Here is an 18,254-nt window from a genome sequence, read left to right as displayed (position 1 = left end):
TTTGCCAGACATGACTATGATGTCATTTTATATTTTCATTTGCCAATAACTTTATGTAATAACTTCATTGGAAATTTGCCAATATAAAATGTTGCTGATGAAGCTTTTTTTCCTTATCTTATCTAAAATGTTTTTAGATAATGTATGTTGGACATTTGCCAGACATGACTATGATGTCATTTTCTATTTTTATTTGCCAATAACTTTATGTAAATAACTTCATTGGAAATTTGCCAATATAAAATGTTGCTGATGAAGTTTTTTTTTATTGTTTTATACAATAAACAATGTATATTCACTTTTACTACCAACCAATCTTTACCATTCAGTGATAACAAGCACTTTATTTTACATTTTAATATTTTATGATGTATTTAAAAGAGTAGTTATTGTTGCAAACTCCATTAGAAATTTGAATTGATATCAGTTTTGGAAAAAGGGAAACGGGGATGTGAAAAAAGGAGGGGGGGTTTAATTTTTGTCATTTCAGATTTCATAAATAAAAAGAAAATTTCTTCAAACATTTTTTTGAGAGGATTTATATTCAACAGCATAGTGAATTGCTCAAAGGCAAAAAAAACTTTTAAGTTCATTAAACCACATTCATTCTGTGTCAGAAACCTATGCTGTGTCAACTATTTAATTTTAGATTTAAAAAGTTTGAAGAAGAAATTTTTAATTGATTTGTAAAATCTTGACATTTGTTTTGTGTAAAAAAAACCCATGTAATGTCAAAAATTTGATCACAATCCAAATTCAGAGCTGTATCACGCTTGAATGTTTTGTCCATACTTGCCCCAACTGTTCAGGGTTCGACCTCTGCGGTCGTATAAAGCTGCGCCCTGCGGAGCACCTGGTTGAAGTTGAGGTCACAACAGTTTATGAATTAGGGGCCAAAAAGGGGCCCAAATAAGCATTATTTTTGGTTTTTGCACCATAACTTTAGTATAAGTAAATAGAAATCTATGAAATTTAAACACAAGGTTTATGACCATAAAAGGAAGGTTGGGTTTGATTTTGGGAGTTTTGGTCCTAACAGTTTAGGATATAAAGGGGCCCAAAGGGTCCAAAATTGAACTTTGTGTGATTTCATCAAAAATTGAATAATTGGGGTTCTTTGATATGCCGAATCTAACTATGTATGTAGATTCTTAATTTTTGGTCCTGTTTTCAAATTGGTCTACATTAAGGTCCATAGGGTCCAAAATTAAACTTAGTTTGATTTTAACAAAAATTGAATCCTTGGGGTTCTTTGATATGCTGAATTTAAAAATGTACTTAGATTTTTAATTATTGGCCTAGTTTTCAAGTTGGTCCAAATGGGGGTCCAAAATTAAACTTTGTTTGATTTCATCAAAAATTGAATAAATGGGTTCTTTGATATGCCAAATCTAACTGTGTATGTAGATTCTTAATTTTTGGTCCAGTTTTCAAATTGGTCTACATTAAGGTCCAAAGGGTCCAAAATTAAACTAAGTTTGATTTTAACAAAAATTAAATTCTTGGGCTTATTTGATATGCTTTATCTAAATATGTACTTTGATTTTTGATTATGGGCCCAGTTTTCAAGTTGGTCCAAATCAGGATTCCATATCAAGTATTGTGCAATAGCAAGAAATTTTCAATTGCACAGTATTGCACAATAGCAAGAAATATCTAATTGCACAATATTGTGCAATAGCAATTAATTTTCAATTGGAGTTATCTTTCTTTGTATAGAATAGTAGTTGATAATATATATGGGAAATTTGCCAGACATGACTATGATGTCATTTTCTATTTTTATTTGCCAATAACTTTATGTAAATAACTTCATTGGAAATTTGCCAATATAAAATGTTGCTGATGAAGCTTTTTTTCCTTATCTTATCTAAAATGTTTTTAGATAATGTATGTTGGACATTTGCCAGACATGACTATGATGTCATTTTCTATTTTTATTTGCCAATAACTTTATGTAAATAACTTCATTGGAAATTTGCCAATATAAAATGTTGCTGATGAAGTTTTTTTTATTGTTTTATACAATAAACAATGTATATTCACTTTTACTACCAACCAATCTTTACCATTCAGTGATAACAAGCACTTTATTTTACATTTTAATATTTTATGATGTATTTAAAAGAGTAGTTATTGTTGCAAACTCCATTAGAAATTTGAATTGATATCAGTTTTGGAAAAAGGGAAACGGGGGATGTGAAAAAAAGGGGGGGGGGGTTAAATTTTTCTCATTTCAGATTTCATAAATAAAAAGAAAATTTCTTCAAACATTTTTTTGAGAGGATTAATATTCAACAGCATAGTGAATTGCTCAAAGGCAAAAAAAAACTTTTTAAGTTCATTAGACCACATTCATTCTGTGTCAGAAACCTATGCTGTGTCAACTATTTAATTTTAGATTTAAAAAGTTTGAAGAAATCTTTAATTGATTTGTAAAATCTTGACATTTGTTTTGTGTAAAAAAAAACCATGTAATGTCAAAAATTTTATCACAATCCAAATTCAGAGCTGTATCACGCTTGAATGTTTTGTCCATACTTGCCCCAACTGTTCAGGGTTCGACCTCTGCGGTCGTATAAAGCTGCGCCCTGCGGAGCACCTGGTTCCAAATGTCAGGGAGCCAAATTTTAATTATAATTTTGATAGAAAATTGATTTTGTAGTAAAAATTTGGTACAAATAGATTTTCCTGAAATGATTGCTAATTATAAGACTAGTTGTGATAAATGGATTGAAAGAGGAGCCTTAAAATCTATTACTATAGCAGCATGGTAAATTAGAAAAACAGAACAGAGATTATGACTATGAGGCTAAATTGACAAAAACAATTTCCTAGGCAATGTTTTATTCTATTTTTTTTATTAACTATAATGGATACATTTATTGTATTTCTGCTTTATGTATCCTCATACAAAACTGTATGAAACATTTGCAAATGTACGTTAAACAACAAAAAATAATCATTATTGGAAATACTTTAAAGAGGTATTATCAGTAGTGAGTCTTCCACATGGATTAAGAAATGAAAAGCATGTGACTTCATTTCTTACCATTGAACAACTATCTGAAAGTTTTGTACGTGTTAAATAGTTTGACTAACTTTTTATACGACCGCAAAAATTTTAATTTTTTGGTCGTATATTGCTATCATGTTGGCGTCGTCGTCTGCGTCGTCGTCGTCGTCCGAATACTTTAAGTTTTCGCACTCTAACTTTAGTAAAAGTGAATAGAAATCAATGAAATTTTAACACAAGGTTTATGACCACAAAAGGAAGGTTGGGATTGATTTTGGGAGTTTTGGTCCCAACATTTTAGGAATTAGGGGCCAAAAAGGGCCCAAATAAGCATTTTCTTGGTTTTCGCACTATAACTTTAGTTTAAGTGAATAGAAATCTATGAAATTTTAACACAAGGTTTATGACCACAAAAGGAAGGTTGGGATTGATTTTGGGAGTTTTGGTTCCAACAGTTTAGGAAATAAGGGCCCAAAAAGGGCCAAAATAAGCATTATTCTTGGTTTTCGCACAATAACTTTAATATAAGTAAATAGAAATCAATGAAATTTTAACACAAGGTTTATGACCACAAAAGGAAGGTTGGGATTGATTTTTGGAGTTGAGGTCAAAAAAGTTTATGAATTAGGGGCCAAAAAGGGGCCCAAATAAGCATTATTTTTGGTTTTTGCACCATAACTTTAGTATAAGTAAATAGAAATCTATGAAATTTAAACACAAGGTTTATGACCATAAAAGGAAGGTTGGGTTTGATTTTGGGAGTTTTGGTCCTAACAGTTTAGGAATAAGGGGCCCAAAGGGTCCAATTGAACTTTGTGTGATTTCATCAAAAATTGAATAATTGGGGTTCTTTGATATGCCGAATCTAACTATGTATGTAGATTCTTAATTTTTGGTCCCGTTTTCAAATTGGTCTACATTAAGGTCCAAAGGGTCCAAAATTAAACTTAGTTTGATTTTAACAAAAATTGAATCCTTGGGGTTCTTTGATATGCTGAATTTAAAAATGTACTTAGATTTTTAATTATTGGCCTAGTTTTCAAGTTGGTCCAAATGGGGGTCCAAAATTAAACTTTGTTTGATTTCATCAAAAATTGAATAAATGGGTTCTTTGATATGCCAAATCTAACTGTGTATGTAGATTCTTAATTTTTGGTCCAGTTTTCAAATTGGTCTACATTAAGGTCCAAAGGGTCCAAAATTAAACTAAGTTTGATTTTAACAAAAATTAAATTCTTGGGCTTATTTGATATGCTTTATCTAAATATGTACTTTGATTTTTGATTATGGGCCCAGTTTTCAAGTTGGTCCAAATCAGGATTCCATATCAAGTATTGTGCAATAGCAAGAAATTTTCAATTGCACAGTATTGCACAATAGCAAGAAATATCTAATTGCACAATATTGTGCAATAGCAATTAATTTTCAATTGGAGTTATCTTTCTTTGTATAGAATAGTAGTTGATAATATATGTTGGAAATTTGCCAGACATGTCTATAATGTCATTTTCTATTTTTATTTGCCAATAACTTAATGTAAATAACTTCATTGGAAATTTGCCAATATAAAATGTTGCTGATGAAGCTTTTTTCCTTATCATCTTATCTAAAATGTTTTTAGATAATGTATGTTGGACATTTGCCAGACATGACTATGATGTCATTTTCTATTTTTATTTGCCAATAACTTTATGTAAATAACTTCATTGGAAATTTGCCAATATAAAATGTTGCTGATGCAGTTTTTTTATTGTTTTATACAATAAACAATGTCTATTCACTTTTACTACCAACCAATCTTTACCATTCAGTGATAACAAGCACTTTATTTTACATTTTAATATTTTATGATGTATTTAAAAGAGTAGTTATTGTTGCAAACTCCATTAGAAATTTGAATTGATATCAGTTTTGGAAAAAGGGAAACGGGGATGTGAAAAAAAGGGGGGGGGGGTGGGGGTTAAATTTTTCTCATTTCAGATTTCATAAATAAAAAGAAAATTTCTTCAAACATTTTTTTGAGAGGATTAATATTCAACAGCATAGTGAATTGCTCAAAGGCAAAAAAAACTTTTAAGTTCATTAGACCACATTCGTTCTGTGTCAGAAACCTATGCTGTGTCATGATCAACTATCTAATTTTAGATTTAAAAAGTTTGAAGAAGAAATCTTTAATTGATTTGTAAAATCTTGACATTTGTTTTGTGTAAAAAAAACCCATGTAATGTCAAAAATTTGATCACAATCCAAATTCAGAGCTGTATCACGCTTGAATGTTTTGTCCATACTTGCCCCAACTGTTCAGGGTTCGACCTCTGCGGTCGTATAAAGCTGCGCCCTGCGGAGCACCTGGTTGATTATGGGCCCAGTTTTCAAGTTGGTTCAAATCAGGATCCAAAATTATTATATTAAGTATTGTGCAATAGCAAGAAATTTTCAATTGCACAGTATTCAGCAATAGCAAGAAATCTTCAATTGCACAGTATTGTGCAAAAGCAAAAAATGTTCAATTGCACAGTATTGTGCAATAGCAAGAAATCTTCAATTGCACAGTATTGTGCAATAGCAAATATTTTCAATTGCACAGTATTGTGCAATAGCAAGAAATATCTAATTGCACAATATTGTGCAATAGCAAGAAATTTTCAATTGATTGGAGTTATCTTTCTTTGTCCAGAATAGTAGTTGAATCAACTTAAATCATTGTTTTATACAATGCACAATGTATATTCACTTTTACTACCAACTGATAAATTAAAACACTCTTTACCATTCAGTGATAACAAGCACTTTTTGTTACATTTTAATATTTTATGATGTATTTAAATGAGTAGTTATTGTTGCAAACTCCATTAGAAATTTGAATTGAGATCAGTTTTGAAAAAAGGGAAAGGGGATGTGAAAAAAAAATGGTGGGGGGGGGGGGGGGGGGTTAATTTTTCTCATTTCAGATTTCATAAATAAAAAGAAAATTTCTTCAAACATTTTTTTGAGAGGATTAATATTCAACAGCATAGTGATTGCTCAAAGACAAAAAAATTATTTTAAGTTCATTAGACCACATTCATTCTGTGTCCAAAACCTATGCTGTGTCAACTATTTAATCACAATCCAAATTTAGAGCTGAATCCAGCTTGAATGTTGTGTCCATACTTGCTCCAACCGTTCAGGGTTCAACCTGTGCGGTCGTGTAAAGCTGTGCCCTTCGGAGCATCTGGTTCAAATTGCACCTTATTATTTCAAAAATAAGAATCTTTATAATTCTACCTCTTATCTGAAGTTATAAACAATAATTGAATTGTCTCTTCATGACAGTATTCGTACATCCAGTAACAGCCAAGTGGGAAAACTGACCATGTCAGAGAAAACTATCCTACAGTCTGACAATGGTATGTATATATTAGTTCTAAATATTATTGAACTTAAAATATTTGATAAAACACAGGTCCATGTATGTATCTGTATCAAACATAGGTGCAGGCTTTTTCTTCAGAAGTTGTTGGTATCAAGGGATGACTATTGAATTTCCTTTTATTTATTACATTTTTTTATAATTGTATAATTTTCTCTCAGACTTTTTAAAAAGAAATCTTGCACAGATGATATTTTATATGAGTGCTAGATATTTTGCTTGCTTTCACTATTATGTAACTTGTTTGAAATTTGCTTCAAGATAGGTATCAGAATATTATAAAATCTTGATTCTCTTAACTTTGTTAATCACTACTAAATGAAATATAAGGTACTTTTTGTGATCTTTTGAAAAATTTAATAATTACATGAAGTACATCAGAGTCTTTCTACTCAATATCCAACTCACACATGTATCTTGAAAATATTAAGAAATTTCACTACCTACATGTGTTGGTTAATTAACATTACAGTGTTTATAAGCTCATGTACCCATTTTTTTTAATCATTTGTCTTTTTTTGGCAATTTTTCATTAAATAATTGACACCGGGCTATCGGGAAGCAGTATCTAATCTTTATCTTCAGCGATGGACATTAAGATTCATTTATACACTTGTGTATATTTATTAGCTACTACTACCTTACAAATCAAAGCAATCATCTATGTAATTAGCAATGCAATGAAACAAAAGCAAGAACGACAAAATAAATATTTTAAAAAATCTACAGAATTTTACAAAAGTAAAACCACAATACATTAAAGACTGAAAAAAAAAACTCATTTTTTTTTTTTTTCCCAAAAACAATCACGATAAGTGTAAATAGGGCGCAAGTTCCATATCAGGAAAGTCGCCTCCCAAAACATCAATATAATAATAATAATTTTTAGCTCACATGGCCAAGTGAGCTTATGCCATCACTTGGCGTCCGTCATCGTCCATCGTCTGTCGTCGTCCGTCGTCGTCTGTCGTCGTAAACTATTTCAAGAATCTTCTCCTCTGAAACTACTAGGCCAAATACTTCCAAACTTTAACTGAATGTTCCTTAGGGTATCTAGTTTATAAATTATATCCGAAGTTTTGATCTATCAACAAACATGGTCGCCATTGCAAAAAATAGAACATAGGGGTCAAATGCAGTTTTTGGCTTATAACTCAAAAACCGAAGCATTTAGAGCAAATCTGACATGGGGTAAAATTGATTAACAGGTCAAGATCTATCTGCCCTGAAATTTTCAGATGAATCAGACAACCTGTTGTTGGGTTGCTGCCCCTGAATTGGAAATTTTAAGGAAATTTTGCTGTTTTTGGTTATTATCATGAATATTATTATAGGTAGAGATAAACTGTGAACAGCAAAAATATTCAGCAAAGTAAGACCTAAAAATAAGTCAACATGACTGAAATGGTCAGTTGACCCCTTTAGGAGTTATTGCCCTTTATAGTCAATTTTTAACCATTTTTCATAAATCTTAGTTATCTTTTACAAAAATCTTCTCCTCTGAAACTACTGGGCCAAATTGAACTAAACTTGGCCACAACCATCATTGGGGTATCTAGTTTGAAAATTGTGTCCGGTGACCTGGCCAACCAACCAAAATGGCCGCCGTTACTTAAAATAGAACATAGGGGTCAAATGCAGTTTTTGGCTTATATCTCAAAAACTAAAGCATTTAAAGCAAATCTGATGTGGGATCAAATGTTCATTAGGTCAAGATCTATCAGCCCTGAAATTTTCAGATGAATCAAACAACCCATTGTTGGGTTGCTGCCACTTAATTGGTAATTTTAAGGAACTTTTGCAGTTTTTGGTCATTATCTTGAATATTATTATAGATAAAGATAAACTGTAAACAGCAAAAATGATCAGCAGAGTAAGATCTACAAATAAGTTAATATGACCAAAATTGTCAATTGACCCCTTAAGGGGTTATTGTCCTTTAATGACAATTTTTCACAATTTGTTCATCATATTTGCTAACTTTAAAAAATCTTCTCCTCTAAAACTACTCAACCAAATTCAACCAAACTTCATTTGAATGATCAGTAGGGTGTATAAAATAAAGTTTGTGTTTTATTTTCTATTTCGTCAAAAAACATGGCCGAAGGCATTGTTTACCAGGTGAGCGATTCAGGCTCTTGAGAGCCTCTTGTTTAATCATTCAATAAAAACCCTAGTAATTACAAGACAAAATGTTGATAATAATGTTACCTATGAAATTTATAACACAGGACGGGAAGGACTTTTGAATGGTATGAAAATGTTGTTTATTGTGCATCAGTTTACTTTTTTATGGCTTGCACTCTCTTTTTGAATTGGCTTAATTTCTGTTACTTTCACATTAAAATTTAGCTCGTTCAAGTAAAATTTAAGAGGTTAAGAGACAGTTAGGGGAAAATGTAAACTTGTATTCAGGAAAAAACAATGTATTTCATATAACAAGACCTGTTATGCTTGATGGTGCAGTCAAAGGTCAAGATATCAATACACATTTGAAATTGAGTTGACAAATTCTTGTAAATTATGATATTAAAAGTATAGATTAATTTCTTTATGATGTCATGACATTGAATATTTCTAAAAGTCAAAAAGAAATAGTTCAAAACATTAAATTTATGTTTTAAATGAAATCGTTAGACCTGAGCATTGTTGAGAGAGATATAGACAAATTGTTTCTTAATGATGACTTTAAAAATTCAATAAATGTATTTTTGTGATTTTCAGGATCTGAAGGTAGTTTCAAGCACTTCACAAATGCTTCACTTGTCCCTAACCTTTTCATCCAGAACACAACACCCTGTGTTGCTTACCACAGCATATTTTTTCCTGCTTTAAAATAAAAAAAAAACAAGCTTATACTATCTTTTTAAAATATTTTGAACTCATAGGCAATGCTGAGAAACATAGTTGTGGAGAATGGCCCTTTATGACATGGAAAGTTTCATTTTTATTTTCTCCACACTCTTAACTTAAATTTTTCCTAATTTAAATTTCATGAAACGCAAACACAATGCTAAAATTAAAATGGTAATTTTAAATGACAGAGGTTTATGGTCATAAATGCACTATTCAGCAATTAATTGAGCTTTTCACTGCTAATCTACATTTAAACCATTTTTTAAGTGTTTTTTTTTGCAAAGAGTATGTGATCCCCACTGGACATTAATGAATTTTTGTTAGTTCTCTGAAAGTTTGATGTGAGAGATGGATTTTGATACAGATTTTCTGTGTATCAACTAAAATATCTTTAATTTTTTTAATTAGAGATCAGCAATTATTTAAGCAAATTTTGACTTTATATCTGTAGTTGCTCTAAAAAAATCATTTTAGAACCATAAACAGTAACCTGATGTACATTTAAAACTTTTATTTTGAATGGCATGTTTATTTACATTGCATCTCAATTCTCTCATGTTTGATGATGTTAATTTCAGTTTTGAAAGTGATCTTGCAGCACTGCATGCAGTAACAAAATTTATAAAACAATATTTTTCATACCAAAGTTCTTAAGTTTTAGTACAATCTGTTTTTCTTTATATATTGATTTTTTAACTATTTTTTTTATGTCATGAATGTACAAATATACGTTATAGAATGGTTTAAAGTAATATGCAAGCTTGCTATTTATATAAATTCAGATTAGCTCAGGGGTAAATTTTTTTCTTATATATTTAAATTGATTGAATATGAAGTATAATTTGATCTAGTAAATTTTGTGAATCTATAAATTGATTTGAGAGCCAGTTAAAAACTTAGACCTATGATATTTATATTGTGAATGTTGTACTTTTCTAGCATTTTATTCTTTATCATTCAGGGGTTCACATATTAATGTGGATTCTGACGTCAGGGTTCTGTCTTAATTTTTGAAATATTAAAGGCATGCTTTCCATTCTTTACTCTGATGTCGATGCTTGCTTTCATAAGAAGAATGTTTGTGGAAAATTCAATGATCCTGAACCTTTCATTAATAAAAGCAAATTAAGATGTAAAATTCAAGAACACAACTATAGATCATATTTTGATGGTCCCATTGCTCTGAAGCTGTTTTTACATCGGTATGTCTTAGATTTTCAGGACTTTAAGAACCACCCTTGAGCTAGTCTTATATCTTAATCCTTAAACAGACTGTATTGTACTTCTTTGTGTGGATACATATTTTCACAAACTATTGGAATTATTTAATTCAATGCCAAGTACAACATGTCTATTCAAAATTATAATTGTTGGTATTCACTAGCTATTGGAAATGTTTAAAAGCTTAACCTCATACCAGTAGTTGTGTACACATATCCCAGCTGAACTTTTTGAATTCTCTTTAACCTTTCCCATGACATAAAGTGAGTTCCATAAAATTTACAGGGATTGTGCTTGATACTTTATTGATTTTAGATATATCAGGGTTCCCTCAAACAAAACAATAGGACATGATATTTTCTGTATTTTCGACTTCTAACATGTTGCCGGTATTTATGATTAAGACATTGCGAGATAGATTTCTATTGATAAATACCTGTCAAAATGAAGGACAGCAATTAAACGCAGGATTAGCACAAACTAAACTATTTCAAAGTATTTCACAAAACACCTTCCCCTAAAACGCAGCTTTTCCTTTACTCAAAACAGATGTGATAATAAATTTTCCACTTCAACCAGTACAATGACAGTATAAACCAAGCATGCTTATTAATAGTGCAATGTTTTGTTATGTATTATTTACAGATGATTACAAGAGTGAGTAGCCAGCAAATAAATAAAATGTGTGCTTCTTCTTTTAAAATTTAGATTGTAATATGCAGACATTCTGGACTCATGAGGAGATTTTTTTAATTTCTAAAATATACATTAGTATAGTTAGTTGTACAATGTACTATTGTTATGTTCACAATTTCAGTAAAACTCAATTTCAAGATTTCTATGCTTTAAAAAAATATTGATAGACTAATGTAAAGTAAGTATACAATATCTGGTGGAAGTCCTACAAGGGAGAAGGAAACCAAGAAAACATTTACAATTGGTATTGTTGTAATTTTATCCTTTTTAACATGGGATAGTACTTGATTAAGGTTAATAGTGTCTGCATATTACAAGTATACTTAACTTGTTTAACCAGTTATAACTAACACAATTTATTACTAACATTCAATTAAGTTATACAAAATAAATCTCTAGTTAACTTTGATACATCTCTGGTAGCTTGAACATCAAGTAATGCAAGATTTTGACTGAATGGAAAAAATAGTTAAGTTTGAATGGGCTGTATAAGCCGACTTGTTGGTCATATTGCATCAGATTCAGCTACCATAGTTGTGTAGTAATGTGTACATGTTTTATTTATTATAGATCTATGTGTTTTTCTTAACATGCTGTTCTAAACCAATTTTCATGATTTTTTATAATATATATATCTTAAATGTTGATGCTAAAGAATTAGTAAAGTGGAGCAGAATTTTAAAGGGGCACTAGCTACGAGATATATGAAAAATCTAATATATTATTTTTTTGGCTCAATCATTAATGAAATGCAAATAGTGAAATAATAATTTGCTTTTAGCAGCCAGTATGGTTCAATTTTGTCAAAATAAGCTAAAAAACATTAATTATGAATTATTCAAATGCAAGTGAATAATTCAACCTCATTGAAACCATATTCAAGTGACCTTCAATTTAACCCCTCAGCTTGTGATTGATAACACGTGAACTGTATGTGTAATGTTTTTTAAATGAAAAGAATGTTAACATTGAAAGAGAAACAAAGGTAAAACATTTGATTGCCTGATTCGATCCGAAAAATCTTTCTAATACAGGTCAAAACAATGATAAACATTTATTTTTCATCTATAATATGAAATTCAATAGACCTAGAAAAAATCAACAGCACAAGTTTGCTTAATCTATTTATATCTATATTTCTGTTTACATCATTTATATGGTCATCAGATGATTTAAGAGGTCATCTTGATAGTTAATTAGATGGCGTCTTGACTAAAATACACATTAAACGAAACTACGTAATTTTATGCCCTTGTCCTGTTAATTGTTTATTTTAGACTTTTAACTGTTTGGATAAATGGTTAACATTGGTATGAATCAGATATGAGAATTTGATTAAAATCCTTGAACATGAATTTGACAGCTAGTGCCCTTTAAATTTGAAATATCATATCTATTATTAGTGAGTGTAATGATTATTTTAAACCTCCATGTCTTAGTGGTCATCTCCTGTGAAAGATCACACAACATGTCAAAATGTCAAATTTTCATAACCTTTTAATTTACAAACTTTATGCTTTTAACAGGAATTTAATTTTTGTAAATTCAGTTTTAACCATTTAAAGGGTGCTATTAATTAATAGAGTTCCTGATTATTTCACAGTTTTTTTTCCATTGATTTCAAAATTTTCAAATATGTTTTTGTCGCTATTTCATTAAGAACCATACAAAAAATCATGAGAATTGGTACATAAAATTAAATTTTACACAATTGTTTGAGTTATTGTTATAAAGTCTGCACATTTTTTTGCTTTTATCACAAATGTTTAGTCTGTTCTATAGACATCAATGTGAAAGTATTTTTTGTAGCAATTCTTAAAAAGTAAATATCAGTAGCAAGTGGCTGTTACAGGGTAGCTGGTTGTATTGTCTTTATAATCACACTTTTTATTCATAGTTATAAAAACATAATTGTTAGTTCTTAGGTTTTTAGGTACTTGAATTCATTAGTTTCTTAAAAAATAAATAATAAAAGTAGTAATCATAATAGATTTAAAAATTAAAGAAAAAACATTTTACATTTTTCTGACATAGATATTTTCAGTAGCTTTGAAAAAAGATACAAACACAATTAACAGAAAAATGAGAGCAAATAAATAGCATGTGACTAGACTGAGAGTTTTCTCAATAAAGATACTGCAATTGTTGAATTGGGAAAAACATGCTCTCATTTCAAACACTTGTATTAACCTTTGTCCTTTCAGGATCTGATGACACTGGTAAAGATGCAGAGAAGGGTGGACAGCATGTCTATGACAACGAGGAAGAGGAAGTGGCATACAGCTATAGCTTCTTCCACTTCATGTTGTGTCTGGGATCTCTCTATGTCATGATGACCTTGACAAACTGGTACAGGTATGTATAGAGGTCAACATCTTAAATATCTTTCATACCTGAATGTTTTTCTGAAAATCATTTGATTAAGGAACATGAGGAATTTTGTCTGATTTCTAGATTGTTTTGCGTCTTTTGTACTTTCACCCATGTGTTAGTTATGTTGACATGTGTATGCTCAACTAATTTTGAAAATAAAACATGTTATCTTAACTTATCTGTATAACTGGAACAATTATAAAAAGCAAGGGTTGGACATTATACTGCCCAACATATTCTATGAACTGGAGTTTTGCCCTTAGAAAAGAAATGTAAGCAGCACAAATTATCTGACTATATACATGGACCATAATCACACCTGAACTTCCTCATTATACAGGTACTAAATTCAATCATTGACAAAAAAAGATGTCTACAAGTAGTTTCAGTTTGTAGTATTAGAAAACCAGGACAGATTCAAATAGAAAGATATTGAGAAAACTATGCACCTGATTATCAGCATGACTATCAAATGACAATACTAGTACCAATAATCAAGGCTGAAAACAAGGTGTAGGTACTTGTATTCAGTCACGGAAGAGTGATGTCATAGGTGTATTCTAGTTATTATTAAAACAGATAGCAGTAAAATATCTCATTTATTTTATTTAAATATATTGTCTTTTTAGTCCAAGTTCTGACTTCAAGACACTGAATGCCAACATGCCCTCAGTGTGGGTGAAGATTTCATCAGCTTGGGTCTGCATTGGTTTGTACGTCTGGACCCTGATTGCTCCAATAGTCCTCAGAAACAGAGAGTTCAGTTAAAGATAGACTATGATTTTTGAAATGGAAATTTTGTGAATTATTTAAAGTAACTGGATTAATATAACTCTGTATATAATGATAAATGATAAACCACCTAAACTAAACAACATTTTTGTTATTTTTTGTTTGATATTAAATATTAAGAACAAAATGTCTAAGAGGACTTTTCCATAGATGATAATAAAAGTAAATGAATATCCCATTGATAATTACATAGTAAGAACTATTTTGGTAAAAATGTTTTCCATATGTAGCTATGTAGTAAGGGTTATATTGATAGTATAAAACGAGCAACCTAGCTGGCCTGGGAAGGTTTTACGTTTTCAGTCAAATGAACCAGTCAGTAAAACATTTGTGTTATAAATATCTATGGAAAAGTCTATGATAAGATACTTGCTTGAATATTATTTTGCTCTTCTATTATTAAAGAACATTTGTATTGTATGAGTGGACATGATAATGTTTCCTAAAATCTTTGAAAAATACTTCACTTGCAATTGCACAATATATGTTTCACCATATAGGAGTAAAGATATTTAAATTTTAGTCACCAAAGAACAAATTTATGTGACATTCCCTTATAAATTTTACAGTTATTAAAGAAAAATGCTTAGGTATATAGGCAAAAAAAAAATAGCTGTGACGACTTGATAAAATGTTGAGTTATGGAATCTGTTTTGTTATATTTTAGATATGATTATTAGAATGAACTTGGAAATAAAATAGGGGATGGCAATTATTTACTGCTTCAAATTTGATAAGTAAAATGCTTGTTAGTTTTCTTTATTTTAATTGTGTATGATATATATATTTGTTGCTTTTGTAATTATTTTTATTGTAAAATTTTATAGTGAGTAATAAATGTTCCAAGGAAACTTTCATCAAAATGTAATTAAAATTTTTCATATCTTTATTTGATTTAATTTTAGTCCTACCGTTCAAAGGGTAAAACTGTTATAATAGTCCATTTTAGTCTGTAAATATTGATTAAATCAATGAACAAATAGAAAATGTTTTAACAATTTCAGGCCAATTTTTGTTATAAAAAAGTTCAAAATGATCAAAAAGAATTGTTAGAAGTACTTATTCTTTCAACAACTTACTCCTTTTGTACAAATATTATACTCAATCTTAATCTGCTTTTTTTTATTTTCAAGCATAATTCACAGAGAAGTTGTCAGATGAATATATAGATAATGCTTATATGAGGAGGGGCAATAGGAAGTCCATTTTCATGTAAACAACACCTCAATTTTGACAAAAACTGTTAACAACAAATGCAAAAATGCTAAAAATAGTTAACACAGTGGGTTGAAAACAGTTAACAGTTTAAATGTATCTCTGATAACAGTTTACAACACCTTGAAAAAGGCCAAAACAGGTTAAGATTAAAAGGTATTGCCCTCCTTATATGTTTAAATCCATTTTCACTGAATATGAAAAAACGTTTTGTTTTAATTTTCCTGAAATATATCTGATTACTTATTCTTTCAATTATGAACTCAACCAATAACAGTATATACATATACTGATGTTACAAATTTGCTTCACTTGTGAAAAGATATTTGGTGTACACATTCTTTTAGAATAAATGTTGATTTTTTACATGTTTGGTTTAGTTTGTATGTATATAAAATTGAGAATGGAAATGGGGAATGTGTCAAAGAGACAACAACCCCACCATAGAACAGACAACATGACAATATGCCTGTCAAAGACCAACAAACTTAAGTGTTCCCTTGTCTGTCCATATGTCCTTCCTGTGTGGGTCTCACAATAAGTAAGATACTTTAACAACTATTTTACAAATTTTACACAATGTCTCCCACATGCTCTCAAATTTATTGGTCCCTCTATTCTGTCCTTCTCTGAGATACCATATCATTTATCAGGCAACTTACAGTAGTATACCGCTGTTTCCAAAGTTATAAATCCATTGATAAAAACAAATCCCCTGGTTACAAACTAAAACCGAGGGAAACACATCAACTATAAGCAGAAAACAACAAAACAACAAAAACACAAACAGTATAGCCAAGCTTGGCAAGGAATCAGAGCTTTGCATGATGGAGATAAATTCCTCAATTTTAAATGATTTTCAACATTTTGTAACAGCAAAATTTAATTAAAAAAAAATCCGTATTTTCATGCCAGTACAGAAGTACTGGTAACGGAGATGGTGCTACCCTCGTGAACTACTAGTAACAGTCCATCAGTAGAGGCATCGACCCAGTGTAATTAATCTGTACTAAACCTACGGAATTTCTCACAGGCACTTGTCTCTGGGAAAAAATCCTATATACCTTAATATAACACAAGGTACTTAACATGCATTTTCGAAAAATGTCAGGCGGTGACGAAATTCCGTTATATGCCACTTTCTAGGCTGTCAACCCCACTAAAACGTGTTATATTATCAATCTAATTGATCTTTAGAATGGTATATAACATGCCTACATTTGTTGTCGGAATCATCAGTAGCAATCCTACACAAGTATGTCAATCGTAATAATTTTGCCAACCACTGATGAATTGGCAATGAATGCGTCATGTCTCCTTATATATCTCGGTTTCCCATTGGTCATTTTTATTGGAAAGTGTAATCATTCTCGGAGTTATCTGATCTTGTTTTATTTTCATATGTAAAGTCAAGAGAGAATCTGAATGACATTGACGTCATGGGAAAATTTGAATCTAAAAAAGGAAACTTGTAACTTATTAGACATACCACAAATAACACTTGTTAAGTTTTTTCGTGGTGTCTTATACAATCTTACTGATTGGTTGATTAGTTCTATTCAGTTTTTTTCTGAAACATATTTTATAATTAATCATTTACTGAGATACGTTTATTGCCCAATTTTCAGCGGTTGGAAAATTATTACGATTGACATACTTGGGTAGGATTGCTACGGATGATTCCGACAACAAATGTAGGCGTGTTATACACCATTGTAAAGATAAATCAATTTAGATTTACGATATTACCAATTTTAGTGAGGTTGACACCCTAGAAAGCGGCATACAACAGAATTTCGTCCCCGCCTGACATTTTTCGAAAATGCAAGTTGTGTTATATAAAGGTATATAGGGAAAAAAATCTTAGACAAGTGCCTGTGGAATTTCTCACTCATATGATCAAAAGGATAACCATATTTGGTATATAGGTTCCTTGCAACGGCTACATGTTTATCAAACAAGGTTAAAGTTGCATGCTAAGGTTCACTTCACAGATACTATAAATAGGAGGTCAACTATATGTGGTCTATGAAGTGATCGTAAGCAGTTAATGTCAGTCTGGTAGGTTTCATCTGACCTTTACCTAATTGTTTTGTTTTTGTAAAACTGTTAGGTTCTTCTTGCGTTTTTTGTACATGGAAATGATGCATGATTGGAAACTTTATTAATTTTATCTTCATCAATCTCTTTATTTGGATTACAATTTTTAAGTTTACAAATTCAATGATTTGTTCTTAAATCGAAAGTTTTTCTTAGAAGAAAAACATAAACAGCATATTAATATTTTTTGATAATTTTATACTTAAACAGTGCAGAATTATGTTTTCTTTTAAAAACGGAGATAAATCTTAGGTGAATGTTTGATAAACATGATTTGTCGTAAAAACTAATTTTTCATCAAAACTTCTACTGTCATTTTCATGTTTTCATGGGAATAGAAGGAATATTGAATTTTTTAAAGTTAATTTGTAACCATCATGTTTAATATGGAAAAACAAAAAGTTTGAAGTGCTGTTCAGATGATATTCAATGTACATGTATCTCTTCTGATACATATATTTGAATAATTTCTTAATAATTTATCTGCTACATGTATACATTCATTTAGATACACATTTAGCAAGTTCATGTTGCTTTATTCCCTTTTTTCTGGTTCAAATGGAGTAATGCTGG

General features: G+C 30.2%; 1 protein-coding gene across 3 annotated transcripts in view; it reads left to right on the top strand.

Annotated features, from left to right (window-relative positions):
- LOC143054135 (serine incorporator 1-like) overlaps positions 1–15,253 on the top strand; it is a 32,180-nt gene extending 16,927 nt beyond the window's left edge. Inside the window, exons 10-13 of one of the 3 annotated variants that reach the window (XM_076227045.1) lie at positions 6,332–6,405; positions 11,151–11,162; positions 13,406–13,556; positions 14,204–15,253. In XM_076227045.1, the coding sequence (XP_076083160.1) occupies positions 6,332–6,405; positions 11,151–11,162; positions 13,406–13,556; positions 14,204–14,342 (376 nt within the window). In that variant the 3' untranslated portion in view covers positions 14,343–15,253. Of the gene's footprint in view, positions 1–6,331; positions 6,406–8,659; positions 8,681–11,150; positions 11,163–13,405; positions 13,557–14,203 lie in introns of all 3 variants that reach the window. The other 2 variants (XM_076227044.1, XM_076227046.1) reach the window with 2 other exon arrangements.
- The last annotated feature ends 3,001 nt before the right edge of the window (positions 15,254–18,254 follow it).

This window comes from Mytilus galloprovincialis, chromosome 12 (assembly GCF_965363235.1).
Source record: "Mytilus galloprovincialis chromosome 12, xbMytGall1.hap1.1, whole genome shotgun sequence".
Lineage (NCBI taxonomy): Eukaryota > Metazoa > Mollusca > Bivalvia > Mytilida > Mytilidae > Mytilus > Mytilus galloprovincialis.
This window is presented reverse-complemented; position numbering and strand designations above follow the sequence as displayed.